General features: G+C 35.9%; 10 protein-coding genes across 10 annotated transcripts; 4 read left to right on the plus strand and 6 right to left on the minus strand.

The window, feature by feature from the left end:
* Positions 1–1,340: 1,340 nt before the first annotated feature.
* RHIMIDRAFT_304999 (uncharacterized protein) lies at positions 1,341–2,456 on the minus strand. The gene has a single exon (XM_023614464.1). It carries the CDS (start codon positions 2,443–2,445, stop codon positions 1,762–1,764), a length of 684 nt encoding a protein of 227 aa, XP_023467883.1. The 5' UTR covers positions 2,446–2,456; the 3' UTR covers positions 1,341–1,761.
* A 1,228-nt stretch (positions 2,457–3,684) lies between these two features.
* RHIMIDRAFT_278342 (uncharacterized protein) lies at positions 3,685–4,587 on the plus strand (the record flags this gene model as incomplete). Its single annotated transcript, XM_023612749.1, has 1 exon — positions 3,685–4,587. A coding segment is annotated over one exon (903 nt), but the record flags the coding sequence as incomplete, so codon positions are not given.
* A 3,070-nt stretch (positions 4,588–7,657) lies between these two features.
* On the minus strand, positions 7,658–7,882 carry RHIMIDRAFT_182768 (uncharacterized protein; the record flags this gene model as incomplete). Its single annotated transcript, XM_023605811.1, has 2 exons — positions 7,658–7,724; positions 7,779–7,882. Coding segments are annotated over 2 exons (171 nt in total), but the record flags the coding sequence as incomplete, so codon positions are not given.
* Positions 7,883–11,103: 3,221 nt separating this feature from the next.
* Positions 11,104–12,833, minus strand: RHIMIDRAFT_308168 (kinase-like protein; the record flags this gene model as incomplete). The annotated part of the gene is made up of 11 exons (XM_023614559.1): positions 11,104–11,301; positions 11,351–11,472; positions 11,523–11,669; positions 11,729–11,800; positions 11,859–11,994; positions 12,043–12,077; positions 12,194–12,342; positions 12,394–12,446; positions 12,491–12,577; positions 12,634–12,679; positions 12,730–12,833. The coding sequence occupies 11 exons, from the start codon at positions 12,831–12,833 to the stop codon at positions 11,104–11,106; spliced, it is 1,149 nt and encodes a 382-aa protein (XP_023467886.1).
* A 284-nt stretch (positions 12,834–13,117) lies between these two features.
* RHIMIDRAFT_278345 (uncharacterized protein) lies at positions 13,118–13,397 on the minus strand. Its single transcript, XM_023612750.1, has one exon. The coding sequence runs from the start codon at positions 13,320–13,322 to the stop codon at positions 13,143–13,145; it is 180 nt and encodes a 59-aa protein (XP_023467887.1). The 5' UTR covers positions 13,323–13,397; the 3' UTR covers positions 13,118–13,142.
* Positions 13,398–13,896: 499 nt separating this feature from the next.
* Positions 13,897–14,332, plus strand: RHIMIDRAFT_236167 (ribosomal protein 60S; the record flags this gene model as incomplete). The annotated part of the gene is made up of 3 exons (XM_023608490.1): positions 13,897–13,962; positions 14,020–14,263; positions 14,319–14,332. 3 exons carry the CDS (start codon positions 13,897–13,899, stop codon positions 14,330–14,332), a joined length of 324 nt encoding a protein of 107 aa, XP_023467888.1.
* Positions 14,333–14,478: 146 nt separating this feature from the next.
* RHIMIDRAFT_236168 (uncharacterized protein) lies at positions 14,479–14,793 on the minus strand (the record flags this gene model as incomplete). Its single annotated transcript, XM_023608491.1, has 2 exons — positions 14,479–14,520; positions 14,569–14,793. The coding sequence occupies 2 exons, from the start codon at positions 14,791–14,793 to the stop codon at positions 14,479–14,481; spliced, it is 267 nt and encodes an 88-aa protein (XP_023467889.1).
* A 649-nt stretch (positions 14,794–15,442) lies between these two features.
* RHIMIDRAFT_236169 (putative retinoblastoma-binding protein) lies at positions 15,443–17,287 on the plus strand (the record flags this gene model as incomplete). Its single annotated transcript, XM_023608492.1, has 10 exons — positions 15,443–15,452; positions 15,502–15,655; positions 15,722–15,861; positions 15,915–16,161; positions 16,226–16,331; positions 16,384–16,451; positions 16,498–16,621; positions 16,673–16,885; positions 16,933–17,043; positions 17,105–17,287. 10 exons carry the CDS (start codon positions 15,443–15,445, stop codon positions 17,285–17,287), a joined length of 1,356 nt encoding a protein of 451 aa, XP_023467890.1.
* Positions 17,288–19,175: 1,888 nt separating this feature from the next.
* On the plus strand, positions 19,176–20,323 carry RHIMIDRAFT_278348 (phosphatases II). Its single transcript, XM_023612751.1, has 3 exons — positions 19,176–19,622; positions 19,693–19,898; positions 19,962–20,323. The coding sequence occupies exons 1-3, from the start codon at positions 19,420–19,422 to the stop codon at positions 20,243–20,245; spliced, it is 693 nt and encodes a 230-aa protein (XP_023467891.1). The 5' UTR covers positions 19,176–19,419; the 3' UTR covers positions 20,246–20,323.
* An 18-nt stretch (positions 20,324–20,341) lies between these two features.
* RHIMIDRAFT_278351 (uncharacterized protein) lies at positions 20,342–21,140 on the minus strand. Its single transcript, XM_023612752.1, has one exon. The coding sequence runs from the start codon at positions 20,891–20,893 to the stop codon at positions 20,531–20,533; it is 363 nt and encodes a 120-aa protein (XP_023467892.1). The 5' UTR covers positions 20,894–21,140; the 3' UTR covers positions 20,342–20,530.
* Between the last annotated feature and the right edge of the window lie 225 nt (positions 21,141–21,365).

The raw sequence follows: 21,365 nt of genomic DNA on the forward strand, positions 1-21,365 counted from the left end.
AAAAAAAAACGATAAAAAGTTAACGATCTACCTTCTACATTGGCAATGGAATTGTCTATATGGCAGGTGAAAATGATGACTACGGCATCACGAGATTTGCTAAAAAAGCAGCATACCAGCAATGCTAATAGGCTATGCGAAATGTAAATGCGCTTTTCTTTCACCAATGGGATTAGTTAATACTCCTCTAATCAACATTGAACTCAATAAGCATTTAGGAGGATCAGCCTTATAAAAAAGAAATGAAACAAGTGTATTTTTAAAATATTATTTTATTAGTTAACAGTTAGAAATGCATTTATTTAACAGGAATCATAATTTTTATAGGTATATTTAGCTTATGTTGAGAACGTATCTATAAAAAAAAAAGTCAGTAAACCGCCTATTTCTAGAGTCAATAGCCATCAAGCGTCAACAAGGCTTAGACTGACGCGAAGGCCAGCGGGTCCAAGTCGAAACTTAATGGAAATATGGTGGAAGTATAGCTACTAGGCTTAGACTGACGCGAAGGCCAGCGGGTCCGTTCGCCTACAACGTTGGCATATTCAACAATGGGTGGAAGTATAGCTACTAGGCTTAGACTGACGCAAAGGCCAGCGGGTCCGTTCGCCTACCACGTTGGCACGTGTACTATTGACCGTTTTACTGAGTAAGTTTAAAAAAAACTTACATAGAATTTGCAAAATTGAAGAATGAGAAAAAAGAGAGAAAAATAAAAAAAACTTTTTATTAAACTTAAATAGTTTCTGTGGTTTACCCAAAAATAATTTCTCTGTGATGCACTAATTTTTTTCCAAAAATGTGCACATGATGTAGAAATATTTTGGTTGTGCCGAATATAAAAAACATTTAGAGACAACCCCGCTAGCGTAAAGTGTGACAAGAAATTTTTAATGAAAATATCGCTTTTACACCTCATTTTTAAAATCACTTTATTTTACATTAACAACTCCAAATGACTAAAGTTTTTGACAAAAGGTTCAACCAAAACCAAGAAAAAATATAAACATTGCCGAGAAACCGATTTGGCTGGAATTTACTGGTTAATCAAAGTCGGAACCAAGCAATCTAAGATCGCTGAGGTCATGAGCATACCCAAACAAACTGTCAGTCGAATTAGCAAAACGCAAAAAAAGCGAACAGTATTTTTGTGGGAAAATAGAAAGAGAGACCTACCAAGGATAATAATAGATTAGGTCGCCATATACTTCAATTAGTAGAAGCAGAGCCCTTTCATTCCTAGGACGAAATTAGGGCCATTTTAGTTAATGGTGCAATCCACGTTTCTCGCCCCATATTGATCAATATACTTTGAGACAAGAGGTTTAACTCATATATTGCTGTTCACAAACCTTTTATGAAGGAAAAGAATGTAAAAAAAACGCATGGACTGGTGCCAAAATCACCTTAATCATTCCCTTGATAACTGGGACAACGTAATCTGGTTAGATGAGTCTCAATTCACGGTAAAAACGAAGTTTGGTAAAGGAAGTGTCTTTGTTTAGGGATGTTTTTGGCGGGGTAAAACAGGGCCTTTAGTCTTCTGGATCCTCTTTACTAATCTCGGCTGCGGTTCTCTTCTTTCCATTATTAGCTTTTCTCTCTTTTTTTTAGTAGCCTGTGTTTTTTTTTTCTTGGTGGAGGTTTTCTTATAACAGCGTGAACAACGCTAGACGAGTGAATAGTCTCAATAACGATATGAGATTGCGCTCTAGTTTTTGGTTGTTTTACTATAGCAGAGCTGCTACTTTTTGAACTAGCTCAATTATTCCTCATATTAATATGAAACCCAGCTTCATCAATGAAAATACAATTTTTTGTAAAATCCAGATTAGAATCTTTCCGTTCCATAAACCACTCGAATCTCGTCTGTAGATTTCCCACTGAGTTTCTGACTTCAGGCTCAAACATCGGCTTTTTCATAGTGATGAGCATTGTGTTTCGTAAATGGTTATTAAGTTGCGACTTTGATATAGTAAAGCCTTCAAATCGCTCGGTCAAACTAATTATTATGTCGTCTGAATATAACAGGGAGTCATTATCGAGTAGCTCTTTTATATACTCGTTATGCTCGGTTGTAAATGGGCTTTTTGGACCACTGTCTTGTTCAGACTTTTTATGCTCAACCTCTTCTGCCCCTTGGTAATACTTCCACCATCTTAACACAGTGCGGTAATTAATATTTAAGTCTCTTGCAACCTTGGCCACTAGTCCACGCTCTTGAGGATTTTCAAGCGTACGGTCTATAAATGTTTCTCTGGTGAAGTCGCTGTAATTGTTGTATAACTTCACTGATGGCTTCAACTTACTAGGCTTCGACTGCTTTTTAACTGAGGACTCTTCAGCATTTTTTTCGGGGCGCTTAACGCTCAAGAAAATTTGTCGGCTAGTTATTGTTTCAAGAACTATGTAAGAATCATCGACATGTGTTAAAACATCTTCCATCGGATCGTAAACTTTTTCCCCTTCTTCATTAAAAATGCTTTCATGTCCATCATAAAAAAAAGATATTCATCATTATGTTATATTTTTATTAGAAAGAGAAAGGGACAAAAACAGGTGTAGAAGATATGCGACAATTAGGCACAATCTTCCAGCCAATTTTAGTTAGCTAGTTCTGACAACTGTTTTAACCAAAGTGGACAAAAATAATTTAAACTCATGGCATATATTTTGTTTATTTGTTTAAACATGATGGTCCAAATGAGTGCAAAAATAAAATAATAAAATAAACATCCGCCCGGGCCCGTTCAATCCGTTTGGAGGTGAATGGTAGCGAAAAAACCCCTTATTGGTACAAGAATAAAAAATGTAAAAGGAAATTAATGAGTAGGGTTATCGATGAAAAAGTAAATGAATTGCTTTAACCACACAAGAAACGTTTGGCCATGAGGATGCTTACTGAAGATCAATTTGTTATGATGTAGCTGATCTAATTCATGTAGCAGGGAGCATATAATCGGCCACCATTGAGGCCAGGTTAGGGCTAGGTTTGGGGGAACCGAAGGGCGTAAAGGCCATTTGTTTTTGAGAAAACGCCAAATTCCATAGGTTTGACTGTACAAGCATAAATTTTTTTTTTTTTTTTTTTGTAGGGGCGTTTTTAGCCAAGATTTATTTTTAAATAAATAAAATAGCCACTTGAAATCACTGGTGGACTATTGAAAGACAGAACTACTAAAGAAAATTAACAAATATAAAATTAATGCTTGAAGGATTCCAGGCACCCAATGATAGCCCGAAAAACCTTGGATGGGATAAAAGGATGTCCATTGAAAATAAACATCCAGTGTGCACGCCAGATGCACCAAGTACAAGCATAAATAATGTCAGTGACGACAATAATATAAATAGCAGTCATAGATTCTCTACTCAAGTAAACCCACACACAAACTTAGTTTAATAATATTGAGCTCTTCTTAATAAAGAATCTAATTCGCAAGTCATCGACTTAATAGCCTTTTTAAACTACAACTAAAGCTGAATACAACAGAAATAACTTCGAGCTCGCTATCCACCCAAAACGTACAATGTTGATGATTATACTCATCTCTTAGAGTCTTTAAGTAGCATTCGTGGTATATATGACAGGAAAAAAAGCCTTGATACCAATTGGTTAAATTTATACAAGGAACTCAAGAGATTAAACAATGATTATGATCCAAATATTCAAGCAGAACACAGCGACCTCAATTTCTGCACCCACTTATTACTTGTCTACGTGTCCTCGCTGTACCTGCTTACTTTCTCACCAAGCTCCGTTCAATAGTTGACCAATTCATCAATTCCAAATCCTTTCCGAAGGACAGCTTTGACACTTGTCGGCGCCCGCGAAAGGAGAGCGGCTTAGCGATTCTGGATCTAGCTACCCAACTTCATGCACTTCAGCTACGTTGGCTCCGACCACTCGTCCAGCCTGACACGGAATCAAATTACAGCCATTTCTTTGCCCTACAAGCGCTACAGTACTGCTTATGTAGCTTCTCTGGTAGCCCCAGTCATATTCTGCCTTTGGCCATTGCAAAATTACGTTCGCCGGATGTAAAAGCAACGGGTTGCTGCAAGCTCCTATTTCGGATAATAGACATGCTGGATTTCTCTGTTAACTGGGAGGTGTTGAATATATCGTTGATCTTAAAGATCCCAGTTTCGCGAATATACCTTGATTTACCGACTTGGAACGATTGTAGTCGCCGAGCAAACTGGGGCCAACTGCGCATAAAGGATATTTTCGAATATAGCCCAATTCACAACTGCTTGCGACGAAAACCTCACTTGTCGAACACGAAGTTTAAATATCGGATACGCCGATTCTATTCCTTGTCAGCAGACGATCAGAGCCCAGTACACTCCTCCATTGCGGTCTTATTTACACCGCACAACCTCAGGCCAGACAACCAATTCCTGTATACGCTTTATCGGATGCCTCAACCTAAATTTGAAGATCTAATGACGGTAGAGCTACCAGGAGCCATGGACTTTCACCATATAACACTCAAGCTATTCCAGACTTCACAACTACTCCCCATTGATGCCTTACCGGTCCACTATCCGCGTGGCTCTGCTACGGCATGGCGCATTTTCTGACTATCATCCTTCTCGTATCAGGCGCACACCGTACTCTGGGGATATTACCACCGCAAATTGCCAACACGCTAGCGTATCCACCGGTTTTGTCTGGATCGACACTTAGATCCTTACTGTCTCCCATGTGGAGGCGTCGAAGATGATGAGCACTTTATGGCCTTGTATGCTCAAAAAAGAAACCTGGCCACGCATTGTAAATCGCTTTTTACAACCTGCTGCGAGGCTTAGCTATGAATCTCTGGTCTTAGGCTCGTCTACACCTATACCAGTGCTTTCAGGATTACGTGTTGATGGCCAAACAGTCATTGCCTATACGGTCTGGGTTATCTGGCGTTGTGTATCTGATGGTCGTACCTTCTGGCACGATGAAGCTGCTGCACGAGCAACACAAGCAATCAAGCGAATATATGATGAAAATGTCTATAGAGAGCGTTTAAAGTCATCTCGCTCGGGTTAATGCAACCCTTTTTGTTTTGTTTCATGCTTCTATGATCCTTATTATTTTCTTTAATAAATACAAACCCATTGGCGGTACTTGAATAAAGTATACCATTTTACAAAAAAAACTTCCTGGAAAGAGTGTATCTTTAGGTAACCAATGCTGTACTACAATCTTTTTGCTTCTTTACTTCCAATTCCTTCACCAGGGGAAAGCATTCTTTTCAACATCACATACACATTACTTGTTTCGAGTTCGAAAAGAGTTTACCATTAACCACGATTAGCACTATGTCAAAGCACGACAATAGAAATTGCGAATCAAGGCAACAAAAAGCGACACATTGTCAAGCTTAAAGGTCTACGTTGTGGTGCTACTGAGAATTTTGGTAAAACATTGCCAAACAGCAAAGCTAAAGTTAGGACAATAACACCTGATTACTGTTGAAATAGTGGTTGGGACTCATAATGAAAATGTAAAGCTGTTTTGTGCAAAAGACTTTTTGTCTTTTGATTCTCAAAAGGACACATCATTGCACACAGATATTGCTGCCTTTACAACTCAAACAGCAACGAAAGGTTCATTGCTAGCTATTGGAACCCAGAGATGTAGTGCTCTTGCTAACACCTTTCAAACAGGATCCATTACATTCAACATTATATGGCCGTAGCTTATTCAGCCATGGGGAATCTCATTTATCAACTTGAACAACTGAGATCTAAGCTTCACTTCATCCTTTTGGATAAGCTCTATCAACAGCAATCATGCACTACAGCCATACACTATTTGGACCATTTGCGACAACGATGACAAGGTCTAATTCCAAAGCATTTCGAACTATAACCACTGAAGGCATCAAAACAGAATAATCCATTAATTGAAAGGAGTATGATCTAGTCATACAAAGGACGACTACACAATGAATGGAAAAGTTTGTAATTATATCTGAAAACAAGCATAAAAGATAAAGTATATATATTTATATAAATGTTTATTGAAACATAATAAAGTCTTGGAAAAAAAAAAGACTCTCGACTCTAATGAGTTTATTTACTTTCCTCCTTGATTTATGGTCTTTGAGATAAATCATAATAAAAGAAAAAAGTATATTTTTTACTTTTTGTAGTAATTATAGAAGGTACTCATATCAGCAATACGATGATGTTCAAGTAATAGATTTCATTGTTTATAGTTGATTACAGAGAAAGCAACAAGCCCTACTTAGTGACAAAATGCATTGTATTAACAATGAAAACAAAAAAGGCTTAATATGTATAAAACAATGCTTCGACGCATAGTAGCGAAGTACATAAAATTAGCACCACGATGGACAAGATGGCTTTAAATAGAGCATTGTATTACTCCCAGAATTGACTACTAAAAAAAGGGGGAGAGAAAACAAATGGGAACAAGGGCCATAAAGTGATACATGGCCCGTAGATTCGTTAGGCTAACATCGATATAAGGAGCAATGTGCTGCCCAAGTCGTCTGGCTGTGCAATTCGCAGTTAATGCATGAATAGTACAGGGTTTGGAATATTCTGAATTGCTTCAATTTTTTTTAAGAAAAAGAACCCAATTATAACGAGATATATGTCAACGTGCTACACATATTAAATAATAAAAATGACAATGTAGTATTATTATTTACTATTTTACTTATTTAAATGCATGTGTTTTGGCTGTTTATATTATTTATTTCTTTATTTTCTTTTTTTTTTTTCTACAATTCAAAAAAGACGGCCTTGAACTTTTGTTGCACAACAGCTGAGAACTGATGACTGTCAATAAAGGAAACACTAATCTCCTTATTTGGAAAGCAAACCTTCTCTGGAAGAAAAAGAGCGTTTAGAATAAAGAATCTGCCTTTTTGTCAAACAAAGCAAATCAGGCACACGACATTATTTATTATTAGAATCTAAAAAAAGGAGCGGTCAGCACTGTTTTCGAGGTTTGGCCAAAATAACAATTTATTTTTTAAAAAAAAGTAGATGCATATACATTTAATATTGATAAAAGAAAGGGATCAATACAACGTAAAAAATAAAGAAAAAAAAACATAACGCATAAGTAATAGCGTGAATAAATATTATTATATTATTATTAATGATGAAATGAAAGAGAAAGGAGGAGGTAAAAATTAGCAATAGCATACACATATATATACGAGGGAGGGGGGAGTGATCAAGGTGAGTATGTAAATGGGATAAATGTGTTTCCAGTCTGCTGATGGCTGCTAGATGTCGCGAGATCTGAGTAATATTTGTGGTGACAATATGAGGTATATGAAGGAGTCCTTCTTTTTACTGTATCTGTTACTAAGCATAAAGGATTCAATTGGTTTTCGGTATACATAAAATAACTGTCTGGTTGTAAGTAATGGTTATGTTCATGTAGCCCAAGAGAAGGCAGAGTCATGTAATGGTGGTATCCGAGTGTAGGAGGATGAAGATTATGCCATGACGTAGGTGGAGAAGGAGACAGGGGCTGTGGAAGTTGTAATTGAGGAAGAAGGGGGTGCTTTGGCTCAATTTTGTCTTGTCCCAGTGCCAACATTGTTTCACTTCGTTCAATCAATTGCCTTACAAAACGCAGCCTGGCCCCCGAAGATAGTTTGCATGAGTCTGTCAACTTTTGATGAACCTTCAAATGTCGTCGAAGATTTGATAGCACCGAGAATCGACGACCACACCCTTTGCTAAATTGAAACATATCAATTATCATATCATACTACACGCTTTTTTTTCTTTACCTTTGACACTGGAAAGGTTTCTCACCAGTATGTGTATAAGAATGAGTGGTTAATGCACTTGGACGGTTAAATACTTTAGAGCACTTGTCACACGGGTATTGCTTCTTGTTGTTTCGTTTTGAATCTTTTCTGTTGACAAGATCAGAATTTACCGAGGCAGGCGTGGATGAGGAAGATGAGCTAGCAACTGAGGAGTGTGGGCTTGAAGTGCAATAATCTGAGCAAGATAGTTGAGTAGTTGCTTGTCTTGACATTTTATTCTATCAAAATAAAAAAGAAGAAAAAGAAGTTTCTTCATATATATAATATTTTATTCTGCTAGAATTCTTAGGAGAAATCACAAAATAAGCTTTTTTGCATACAACAGACAAGTAACCTTGATTGATTTGAGCACAATGAAATTCAATGAAGCTCTATTTACATAATGAAATGTTCAAAACATCTACTAAATAGGGAAAAAAATATTTCTGTAAAAAAGAGAAAATACGGAGAATGACCATATGAGTAAACATGGGTCATCAAGGGTACATTCAAGTGCCCAATAACACAGACATGTATATATTTTTAATTATAAGTTAGAGAGAGAGAGAGGATCATTTCAGATCGTATATTTATTCAAGAAAGGTACTTCCGATATGTCCAATTTAGTAAAGATGGTCAAACCATCGAAAAGGGACCTGTGTCTGGTTCGATCAATCATATTCAGTACACCAGTCATGATCTTGTTTGACACTCCCCCTCCCTTGTTTAAAAGCCAGGCTCATTTTACACAAGCAATTACTCAAAAAAAAAAGAAAAAAAGAATGGCATTCAGAAGTCATCCTTCTTTCTTGTTAACCCCTTTTGCTTGTATAAATAAAAAAATATATAAAAAAAAAAAAAGAGGGGCAATTTTCGATAAAAATCGGCGATTTCCACAAATGATGGCAGGCATCAAGTCAAATATAAATATTGGGGACCAGAAAATGAGCGCAGATCTGTTTGTTTATATGTAAGAATTCTAACTTGTATGAGAAAATAAGGAAAGTTTGTCTAGTCACGTTTTTATCTTCCTTCTTTTTTGCTAAAATAAGGAAGAAAAAGCATAATTTTGTAACTTCTAGAAAAAGAACCATTTCTTCCTACTAAGCTGACCATCTTTTTAAGCAAAAAAAGCTGAATACGTATCTTTTTTTATCTGTGCACAAGTTAAAGTTCATGACCAGAGACTATATATCAACAGATAAGATTCATAGCCCTTAGGATCCCCCCCTCATTTCCCAGCCATTTTTAGAGCTTAATTTAGTTTACAAGATTTCATTACTAGTTAGGCTAAAATTTGATCCAGATTGGAAAGAGAATTACGGTATGGAATCTATGATACAAGTACAAAAAAAAATATAGAGCCTATATAACCTTCTGAGTTATTCTTTAGAGAACAAGATTGTCAGTGTCACTTTTAGACAGTTGGTGTCGCTTCATGTCATTTTTGAGTTTTGACCAAGAAAGCTCTTTTATTGGACAGAGTAAAAATCTCCTCATTCTTGCAGCTATTGCTGTTCTGCTGACCTTAAACTCTCGTCAATATCCGCACTTCAGGAACACTCGTATCTCAGAATGATTCTTTTGCATATAACAAATTCTTTTATTAAACGTGGTTGTTGACTAAATTAGGCACTAGAAACAAATCTGATGTTTGAAGCATGCTCTCAATATGGTTCTCCCCAAAAAAGAAGTCAAGAACAGCTTTAATTTTTAATTTACCAGCTGCATGGATTCATTATTCTTCTTTTTGTAACAATGCGTATACTGTCATTATGTGACACTGTTGACACTCTATTTGACAAGGGCATAGTACACAATTGCATTCTTTAATTAATAACAAGTGTATTCACACAACCTACGAACTTCCTCTTTTTTTTTTGCTGCTATCTTTTTTGCAATGAAGCAAAGCTTAAGTGTTGTTCCCGTATAGACGTTTTTTCTTTCGCTTAGTCACATGTGTAACCATTACTGGAAGCCTTTCTGTTTTTTCGTATCACACTGCTGCAAATGGGGATGAAGGCCAAGTATGTAGCTATATACCTTTAAACCGCGGTCTTATTCTAAGATTGGATCGTATTCTCCTCGATACGCAAAAATCAGGCCATTCACTTTTTAGGTAATTAATGTGGGGGAAAGCATAAACTGACGATGACGAAGCGAATGGTGAGTGTCCCCTCCCTCTTTTGTGCCTTGTCTCAACGTCAATTGTCCGTAGAAACGACTGACAGTGTGTATTTGTTAATTGGTTTAATCTGATGAGTTATTATAGATCTTAACGATGGCAAGAAAGTGACCCTCTTTTGTAATCTTCAAATCATTATTATACATTGCTTCGCTCAAGCATGCCCTAAAGATATTACAGGAGTAGGCTTCTCTGAGGAATCAGATGTAATCAATTATTGTTCAGAAACATGATTATACTATGTGACAAAGGAAAAGGAAAAGAGTTCAAGTGATAACGTTCAGATTGAAGCAAAGGAAAAACCAATTCTGATACTGATGTGCGGATATAGTTCAAAGCATGGTATGTCTGGACCAAGGGAGCAATAACAACTAATAGTAGCAACACCATCTCCAAGTCAACCCAAAGAGAGCTCAAGTGTGAAATGTGTTTTATATGAAAAAGGATATAACCTTCTCATATAGTTAAATAATGGTTTATCAATAGTTCATTCCGTATATTGTTTCTCTTAATGACGATCATTTGTACAAGAAGTAACAAGATATATCGACTGGTAATGGGGAAACAGGACTTAGAAAAGATCTTTTTCGATCAATCGGATAACATACTGAACAATAAAGTATCTGCCTTTTTCTTCTTTTTCCTAATTTAGAAATAAAAAGCATATAAATAGTGCATTAATGAATCCGTAAATCCGTGGCACTCATTGATATGTAAAACGACATTTTAAATCTTATCGATGTCGTCGCACGTAAAAAAGACTTTGAGGTAAAAGACAATTTCTATTTTTGATAACCTCTGTGTGTTGTCTTTTTTTGAGAAAAAAAAAAAGGTGTATTACGAACTTTACAGGGGAAAAAAAAGAGAGAGAGAGATGGTGTAAGGGAAAAGAATTCTGTAGGTATACATCAAACAAGTAAAGAAAGAAAGAGAAAGTTAGACCATACCACTAAGTTCTCTTTCTAGCTCATCTACTTCCATATCACGAATAGGGCGATGATGAACAGCTGTTTCAGCAACACCTGCTATACCAGAGTCTGTGTTATCAGCTTCTTGGGTGGCTCGAGCTTGAGCTGCTGCCAAGGTCTCACGATCTTGGGCGGACATACTTGGATGAAATCAATAAATATTCCCTTTTTCATCTATATAAACTAACCTTTCTCTTCTTCGCAAGTTTGCACCTGTGTTGGCAGTGGGCTGAAGTGATTGCTGTTTGGATGCTTTATATGTCATGACTTCTTGTGCAATCATGCGACTCATTTCTTCAATAGAGTCTACAACTTCAAAAGAAAAGTCAAAAGTCTGCGTATGTACAGGCTAATGGGGATATTTGTTAGAAAAGATGAATTGATGGTTCATTCATTACCTCGTCGTCTTCATCATGATAGGCGCTAAGGTATGGATGAGCAAGAGCTTCTTCTACAGTGATACGCTTAGATGGATCAAATTCTAATAACTTGTTCAATAGATCAATAGCTAAGGGGTTGGCTACATAACAACAAGAGATGAGTTTTAAGAAATAACAAGATGAATAATACCTCTTGGATATAAGTTTTCAAATGGAATTCGGGGCATTCTAGGTAAGCTTCTGATATATACTTGAGCTCGTTCACTGCCTACTCTACGTAATGTCTCTTCATCTGGTGTACCCAATATACCGAGGATTTGATTTAATTGGTCAACGTCTAGACAATGTTGAGTATTAATAGGCAATTTCCTTGTATAAATATTCCTCCATTCTTACAATCTCTTCCTTTGAAAAGAGGCCTTCCACCCAACATTTCAGCAAAGATACAACCAACAGACCACATGTCAACTAGATGAAATGTCAATAAAAAAAAAAAGAGAGAAACATGGTCCAAAATCTAACTTACTTGCTTTGGTATAGCTTTGAAAGCTAAGCATAATTTCGGGAGCTCTGTACCATCGTGTGGCAACATATTCCGTCATAAAACCGGCATTGTAATCCGGGTTGTCAGAATAACCACGGGCCAAACCAAAATCACAAATCTATTAAAGTTAAGCTCTAGAAGAGATAACTCGATCGATGTAGCTTACCTTTAACTCACAGTCAGCGTTAACAAGTAAATTGCCTATGTATATTTAGTCTTTTTTTTTGAAAAACATGTCATTTTTTTTTTGTTTTACCTGGTTTCAAATCTCTATGTAAAACCTTCAAGATGTTAGTCTTGCTATTATTATTATTTACTATTATTACTACTTACATTTGCACTGTGAATATACTTTAATCCTCTACAGATTTGATATACAAAATATTGAAAGTGAGCATCTGTTAAAGGTTGACCTGATCGAATGATTTGATGAAGATCTGCTTCCATTAATTCTTGTACAAGATAACTAAAATCACATGTTAGTCATTTAACGCGTTTAAATAACAATAATAATTACATTTCATTAAAGTCTTGCAAGTTAACAATGTCCATATCAAGTACAGAAGTGATCTATTAAATATAAGCATACACGTAAACCACTTGAAGAGTCTTACATTTTCATGTCCATTAAAGAACTTTAATAGCTTGACTTCACGTAAAGCTCTCTTGGCGAGAATAGTCTTTTCAAAGATACGACAGACCTAATCATTCACTTCATGTTAAATAAATAAATATATAAAAATCTATATATACTTGCCTTTTTAATAGCTACTTGTTCACCTGTAGAAGTGTCTTTGGCAGCACTAAAGATGAAGTTAATTAAAAAGAAAAAAAAAGGTCCAGTTCACATTACCAAACGACACCATAAGCACCTTGACCCATTTCACGAATGAACTGATATTTTTTATCAACAATAAACTGCTGATTCAGTACAGGAAAAGCTTGGTAATTTGTCATCTCTGCTTATAAAATATAGAAAAAAAAAAAGGAAAGAAAGAAAGAAATAGAGAGAGAGAAAAGCAATTTAAAAGGGTCTCGGTTTCTTTTCGGATAACTTTTAGCTATTAATAAAAGTAAAAGTCACACAGATCAAAAGCTACTAAACATCAAACAGAGAAGAGAACAAAAAAAGTCAGACGATCTGCTAAATAAAAGCCTTATAAAGAACAAGATGACTAGAAAGTATGGTTTATATCTGAGAGGATCTGAAAAAGAACCCATATTTTGTTGAGAGGAATCGTTGGAAGGGCAATAAGATGTTAATATCTAATACAAGATCGGGGCAATGTTGGCGGAGAATACATACTCCATTCGAGCAGACAGCTGACGAACAAATACTATAGGTCTTTTTGTTTTTTTAAAAGACGCGTAGAGACTGAGAAAGATAAATGGATAGATCAACAAGGACACCTCATCATTATATTTCTTATTATCTAAACCTTTCATTTTTACACGATGAGCATAAAGAGGGAAAAAACCTTACAATTGAAAGAGGCTACCAAGAAAGTAATAGCAACCAAAACACTGAAAAAGATAAAGCCTTGGAAAGATATTAACAAAAGCACTGATGATAAACAGCCCCTTTAGATTCCTAATAAATGCGTTCTTTATCTTTTCATCAAATATTGTCATTTTGTGTTTATAGAAAGCCACTGCTTTATTGCAACTCTAGCTTATGAGGGTAGTTTTTCACTGGTTAATCCTATTGGAGGCTCTATTACAACTGCTTCTTTTTTTTTAAAAAAAAAAAAGGAGGACATATCCACTTCACCTTTGCAAACGCGCAAAAATATCGAGACTTTCAGCTTGACATGCTCACACAAGGGCATAGCAAAATTATCGGTGTTTTAAAATACAGGCTTGTGACTTTCTCCATGAAAGTAAAATAGGTTGTCAGGCAGGCCACGAACAGATCCTCCTCTTACTAGCATCTTATTTTGCGCGTATGTATATGGATCCATCCATCCATCAATCCATCCATCCATCCATTTGAAAACTCATCATATTGAATACATATAGCATGTCTGCCGAACTTGCCGTCGTTTACGCTGCCCTCATCCTTGAAGATGACAACATTGAAATCACCGTAAGCATTCTTTAAATACAACATTAGAGCATCAGTCTAATGCTTAAAAACAAACAGGCTGACAAGCTCCAAACCCTTGTCTCTGCTGCCGGTGTTGAAGTTGAACCCATCTGGTTCTCTCTCTACGCCAAGGCCCTCGCTGGTCAAGACCTCAAGGCTCTTCTCATGAACGTTGGTGCTCCTGGTGCTGGTCCCGCTGTTGCTGGTGGTGCCGCCGCTGGTGGTGCTGCTGATGCCGCTCCTGCTGAAGAAGAAAAGAAGGAAGAAGAGAAGGAAGAATCTGATGACGATATGGGCTTCGGTAAAATGAATGGTATATGTGTAGAGAAAATGATGCTAACAGCTTTTGATGATAGGTCTCTTCGATTAAGTTTCTTGAAACCTTTTTCTTCAAAAATAAAACTTTTTCAATTGTATTTTGCACATACACAAAATAGTAGACTTTGATGTTTAGTTTGAGTGAATAGAGAATAGTTACAAAGAGGGTTTATTTTGAAAATGTGTGCTATCTAATGCTTAGAGTTCACCTGCTCTACGAAGTCGTCGTCGTTCTTCCATCTATCAGTGTGTCAGAGTCGTTATTTTAATACACATGGACCAACTTACCCATTTCTTTTTACATTCACGGTATTGCATAAAAAAGTAATTGCACTTGTCTTTCTCATAGTTGTTGTCATCGAGACATTTCATACTTTGCTTTTCTTCTAAAGCACAAGGATTCATGTATTTTGTTAAAGGTTTTTGCTTAAATTTCTCATTAAAGTCTTTGGGTGTAGAAGGTTCACCAAATTCAGGCTTTGGTGGAGGTGGAGGTGGTTTTGAAAGTGGCATGTCAATAGTAAAAAAAGGATGAAAAAAAAGAAAATATTTTTCGCGGGGGGAGTGAGTAAAAATTCACGCCGACGTCAATTGTTGTACCTTTCTTCAATACAGTGAATACATATCGTCGATTCTTTATCTAATGTTTGAAATAAATGATGACAGCGAGTACTCTATTAATAAATTTTAAGTTGACAAGGATGAGAGAAAGTATAACCTTGAGTAAAACAAAGGGAAATTTTTAATTTAATCACTGAGAAGCACTAATATAGAAAGATGTCTTTCAGGCAAATATAATAAGCCCCTCGTAGTAAGTAAATTGGCATATATCCTTTTAGAATATATCGAAGGGAATCCTATTAAATGAGCTGAAAGTTAACCTTTATGTGAAGGATCTTTCAAGCTTGATTTGATAAATAATGATCATCATTACCTTCATTTTCTTACCGTATGAGGATGAGAATTAATTGGAATAAAATACGGTATAACAGATACTTACTTTTTTGCTTTACACACCTCTTTCAGTAAAAACAACTCTTTCCATGCATCCATAATGATGGGATACACGACCATTGCTTTCTGTAGAAGATGTGACTGGGGTTGATTTATTTTAAATAGCAGACATGCGTCTCTCTTCCTTGTTTTTATTCCAACAGGCAACATGGATTACGGTATAAAGTTAACATGACTATAAACAACACTTAATAACAAGAAAAATAGAACTTGAAAATAGATCTATTGAAGAAGCAGAAAAGCTCATCAACGAAGAGTACAAAATGTGGAAAAAGAACTCACCTTTTCTTTACGACCTTGTTGTCACACACGCGCTCGAATGGCCAAGTCTGACCTGCCAGTGGTTTCCAGACGTAGAAGAGTAAAGAAAAAGAACAAGAGGGATGACATATATGTTGATTGACCACTTTTTATATATTTATTATAGATCTCCGGATAAGAATTTCAAGGTTCAGCGTTTATTGTTGGGAACACATACAAATGACGATGAACCCAATTATGTCCAAATTGCTTCTGTCAAAATTCCCATTCTGAAGGCAGAAGATACACCTGCAGAAGATACAAGTGGTAATTTTTGTTGTCAATCTCTATTGTACGCGTTTTCTAATGTTTATATATAGACAATAGCGAAACATTCATTAAGATTACCCAAAAAATTCCTCACGATGGTGAAGTAAACCGAGCTCGTTACCATAATGAAAACCCAGATATCATAGCTACAAAATCAAGGGCTGGTGAGGTTTATGTATTCGATAGAACCACTTTTGATCCTCAACCAAAGAATGAGTTCAATCCCACACTGAAGCTTGTTGGTCATGATAAAGAAGGGCAAGTGTTTTTGAAAAAGAGAAAAGAAGGCATCCTAACGTACCTCGTTTAGATATGGTTTAGCATGGAGCCCTCATAAATCAAACTCAAATCATTTACTCAGTGCAGGATTTGATGGAAGAATCTGTCAATGGGACGTGGATGGAACAACCAGAGAGAATCGAGTATTAGAGCCAGTACGCATATACACGGCACATACATCTGTCGAGGTAATGAAATCACAGAATGATGACATAGTGGATATTAAAATAATGAACAAAGGATGTTGCATGGCATACAAAATTTGAATCCATATTTGCTTCAGGAGGCGATGACGCGAGACTCATGATGTAAGTCTAGTAGATACATGCCCTAAAAAGACTGACGTTACTCTAGCTGGGATTCACGAAATGACTCAAACAAGCCAATCCATAACATTCAAGCACATGAAGCAGAGATTAATTGTGTTAGCTTCGCTCCTAATAGTGAATGGATCCTTGCCACTGGATCAGGTGATAAGGTACAAGCAGAAAAAGATGACAGGCAATAAGAGCTCATATGAGTTATATAGACTGCTGGACTATGGGATTTACGTAATTTGAAATCACCGCTACATACCTTAAGATCCCATCAAGCAGAAATTCTTCAACTGTCTTGGTCTCCTCATCATGACGCTGTATTGGCTACCGCAAGCTGCGATAGAAGAATCCTTGTTTGGGATTTATCTCGTATCGGGGCTCCTCAGCATCCTAAAGACGCGGTAGACGGTCCTCCTGAACTATTGGTATGTATAATATAATGAACAAAAAGACATCAACTCATCCTGTATAGTTTATGCACGGTGGACATACAAACAAGATTTCAGATTTCAGCTGGAATCCAGCAGAGCCATGGGTATTGGCCAGTACAGCCGACGATAATATTGTACAAGTGTGGCAAATGGTAACTATGAGAAAAAGAGAGATGATCAGACCATCTGAGTTTTAAACAAATTATTAATTAGGCTAGTAACATTTATGATAATGAAGATCAGCCTAATGAAAGCAACCAACATGAAGATCATGTCATGACAGACAATCAAGCTCATACAGATACTACATTAGATAATAAGGTGAATGATGACAACGCTGCTGCCACGACTACCACTTTAGATGCACCTAAAGAAGACGAAACGATGGAAGAATAATGTTACACACGACTCAACCCCTTAAAATTTTTGATGCAGAAATTTTTGTGTTTAAATAAATAATATAAAGAATTAAAATTTCTGTGAATCGTTAGATGCAAGTATTTCTCTTTCTTTTTTTCAGTCATGTGTGATTTAAACTGGTGTCCTGTCTGCGATAAAGCGATTTCAAATGAATCTGTAAGTAAATCAGATCATAAAGATACGCCTTAAAAGCTAATTCGTGATAGGATTTCTTGTATTGCTCAATAAATTGTTTTTTGAAGGAAAATAGCGAACCAAAGGACTTGACATATGTATATGGGGGATTCCTATGCCCTAGGGCACATAATATAGATATACACGTATGTCACGATCATCATGACTCCGTGCCTGAATTGACATCCTCTTTATCAACCAAGACATCAACATCAATATCAGATACTCTATCTACTATAGACACATTCTTTTCATCCACAAAAGAAGAAAAAAGTATTGAATGTTGTGATTACTGCAAAAATACAAAGAATCAATGGGATCCATTTGAAGAAATACAAACTGATCGATTTATAAAAGAAACCTTTGTCTAAAACCATTATTCATCTGTGTATATTTTCATTCTTTTTTTCTATAAAAATAAATCTCTCCCCCTTTTTTGCATTTATAATATAATCGAAGATAGGAAATATACTTTATAATAACCATACAATCCAAGAAGAATGATGTGTAGTGTTTTCCAAAAAGTAAACAGTCAACGAAATTAAAGTATAGAATTGTTCTCCAAAAAATGCTATTTGGACCATTTATTAGCACTATTTCTATCCTCACTCTTTTTCTTTATGCTGGTTATTATACAATCTTCTGTCTGATCCAGACAAACTTTGGCTACTACAAAAACGTGAGGCCAAATGTCCAAGTTATTTTACAAGACGATCTTTAGTTTTGCAACTCTATCGTCCTTGATGTCGAGATTGATTGATTTTTTTTTTTTATTCGTTTAAATAGATCTACGCATTTAGAGGAAAGCCAGGGCAATTAGTACTTGTATTGAATTAAGTGAATATCATTATAGAGATTGTACATAAATCTGTATAAAACTGTATAGATCTACATATTTGTATATAGACTTGCATTATAAAAGATAACTTTAGCAGATGTACGAAATATGCAATTTAAACATGAATATATGAAATGTTGAACACATTACATGGATAACAACCAAGGTCACGTTCTACGAAATATACATTGATTATACGACGACAAAGGATATAATCTTCTTTGATACAAAAGTAATAATACGACAGGCGTACATAATACTATGGTTTGTTGCGACAAGAAAAAGAGGTAGCGGAAAAGAAGGAAAATATTCTACCATCTTTCAGTAGCACAGGGATCGATGGTAAATATGATTGTATTATCTTGCTCCTTAGGTATTTCTATCATTCGATCTATAAACCTTTCTCTTTCTCTGTCGCTATAACCACTGTGCACTTTTGAATTCAATTTTACAGCTTTTGGCTGTTTAGCAACCTTCTCTTCAGCGATTCTCCCTGCAGGTTTGAAACCTAAGTACGTTATTGCTTAAAGAGCAATGTTTGGGCTAGAGATTTGAGTTAAGATGCTCCTTCCATTGGATCATACACTTTTTCATAAAAAAAACCCTCGTTCGCCATTTTGTAGATGTCGAAAAGCAAAAGAGTGATCAACTACTTTAAGAACTTGCGATGGCAATTAGCCTTTGGAATTTCTGATAATTCGGGCTAGCACAAATTGATAAAATCCCACAGACCTGACTGTATGAACGCTCATCTTGGATGCTACACTTTTATGGTTTAAAAGGCAAAAAAAAAAAGCCAATACTAATTTGGAAATGATACGAATGAAATGTGTAAGCTGAGTACAGAAATATCACTTTTCATATTTATGCAATCACTCTTTTCTTTCTGTTTTTTAATAGAATAAAATATGAGTCAAAATACCTTGAATAATCCAACAGAACAAAAGACTTCTAAAAGTCATCCAATAAAGTATGTAAACTATAAAAGCCATCATAAACTAATCTTTTGTCTAGGATCAGTTGGATCATTCCACCGGACATTCAGTTATACTTGTCAAATAATGACTTACCAAAGAATCATGACCTTTATGACTGTATGGAACCATCTATTAGAGAACAGCTTCTGTCTATGTCCAATCGACATCCTCCCTCATTGCTCAAAGGAAATTTATGTCTGAGTTCATGTCCAGGGAAGAAAGTACGTTTGTCTGGTCCAGTCAGAGGCAGAGCAAGTATCAACAGAGACCTTGATGCAGATCTTTCAAGGATGAAATCATTCGGAATTACCTTGATTGTTTGGTAAACACAAAAAATAATAATAATAATAAATGGAGGAATGAATCATTTATCATTATTAATCGTCTTAAAGTTGTTTAGATGATTATGAAATGGAACTTTTAGGTGCACCATGGCCAAAATATAGAGAAATTGCAGCAAAAAATGATATAAAGGTGCTCAGATTACCCATGATCGAAGGTAGTTGCCCAGAGACCATAGAGGAAGCACAACATGCAATTCATATCGTGAATAATGAAATGAATAAAGGAAATAACGTATTAGTCCATTGTAGAGGAGGTATGGATTCATATATATATACATTTATATATTTATTAGGAGCCTAATATATGTCTATTAAAGGTGTAGGAAGAGCTGGTTTATTTGCTTGTTGTTGGTTATTAGAAAACTCATTATGTAATACTGCAGAGAGAGCCATTGCGGTTGTTAGAACCCAAAGAAGTCCCAAGGCTATTGAAACACTAAGACAAGCGGATTATATTATCCATTATGCCAAATCATTGAAACAGAGATCGAAATTGACAGAGCAACATCAGACGTTGACCACTACTACTCCGACGATAGATGTCATGAACCCTTTCCCGAAATCAAAGTCGCAACCCACCAATTCTGAAGTCGCAAGTTGACAGCTATCATAAAGAATATACTTTTAATAGTTTTATTTATTGCTGCTGTACATAAATAAATTAAAGAGAATTCTTTTCATGCTTGATTATGTCTACCTTTCTTCTTTTTATTTCATCCTTTAAAACCATCTTGTGTGATCTTTAATGTTACACTTTTGGCTTCAGCATTACTGTGTACGCAAAAGAAATAAAATAGCTTTTCATGTGTGCTCTTGTCTCAATTTCCATAGCAACTTTGACCAAAAATTGCATATATACAGGGCCCAGCACTTTCAAGCAGAGAACTTATCTGAAATTAGTCGGGGATTGTTGCTTCGTTTTTATAATGGCGGTAAAGGTGCCTAGGAACCACATGTCTAAGATCATGTCCTTTGTACTTGGGCATTGGCCACACAAGATAGACAGTAGACGAGAAGCAGAGCGATGAATTGTCTTTGCCTTATTCTTTTGAGGAATATAGTTTTCACAATCAATGAGTATAATAGGGGTAAAGCCTTTTAGATATGAACATAAACAACGATACCATGGTTTATGTAATCGATTTTTGGAGTATTGTTGAAGGAGACGTATAGTATTGGTATATGGTGGTACGTCGACTCTCATAAAAACGTTTTTGGTTGCTTCATTTTCTAATTCAAACTTTGCCATAGATGATCCTAGGTAAGGAACTATTTCATTGCTCCCGGCTAATACATAACTTCCTGTCATAAGCAACTCATAGTGGCCAATATAGACTGATAATTCTTTAAATGATATTATTTTGACCGTTTTGATTTTACTTTTGCTGTTGATTTTTCTTCAACTTCATTGAATGCGAAAGCCTCTGCAGAAATTTTCTTTAGGAGAATATCATCCTGGCTTGTGTTGTTTTCCAAGAAGAAAGAGATAAAAAAGAAATGCTGCTTTTTCTTTATACGAATTTTATGTTGTCAAGTTGATCAGCAAAGAACCAAGATCAATCATGTGAAACTTTCACTAGACAGCCTTACATGTAGTGCGTAGAAGAAGAAACGCCCATAGCATTTGCCAGCTTAGTTTAAAAAAGTGGCATAAGCTGTAGTTCATGAAGAAGACACACAGAGTGATTAAAATATTAGTAACTGTGAATAAAGTAGTACCT

This window comes from Rhizopus microsporus (assembly GCF_002708625.1).
Source record: "Rhizopus microsporus ATCC 52813 unplaced genomic scaffold scaffold_5, whole genome shotgun sequence".
Lineage (NCBI taxonomy): Eukaryota > Fungi > Mucoromycota > Mucoromycetes > Mucorales > Rhizopodaceae > Rhizopus > Rhizopus microsporus.

Excerpts from the sequence above, each read along its gene's own strand:
- RHIMIDRAFT_304999 (XM_023614464.1), bottom strand. The coding sequence starts at position 2,445 with ATGGAAGATGTTTTAACACATGTCGATGATTCTTACATAGTTCTTGAA.
- RHIMIDRAFT_278345 (XM_023612750.1), bottom strand. The coding sequence starts at position 13,322 with ATGAAAGGTTTAGATAATAAGAAATATAATGATGAGGTGTCCTTGTTG.
- RHIMIDRAFT_278348 (XM_023612751.1), top strand. The coding sequence starts at position 19,420 with ATGGAACCATCTATTAGAGAACAGCTTCTGTCTATGTCCAATCGACAT. Across the intron at positions 19,623-19,692 it reads GGAATTACCTTGATTGTTTG|TTGTTTAGATGATTATGAAA; the intron begins GTAAACACAAAA and ends ATCGTCTTAAAG. Across the intron at positions 19,899-19,961 it reads ATTAGTCCATTGTAGAGGAG|GTGTAGGAAGAGCTGGTTTA; the intron begins GTATGGATTCAT and ends TGTCTATTAAAG.
- RHIMIDRAFT_278351 (XM_023612752.1), bottom strand. The coding sequence starts at position 20,893 with ATGGCAAAGTTTGAATTAGAAAATGAAGCAACCAAAAACGTTTTTATG.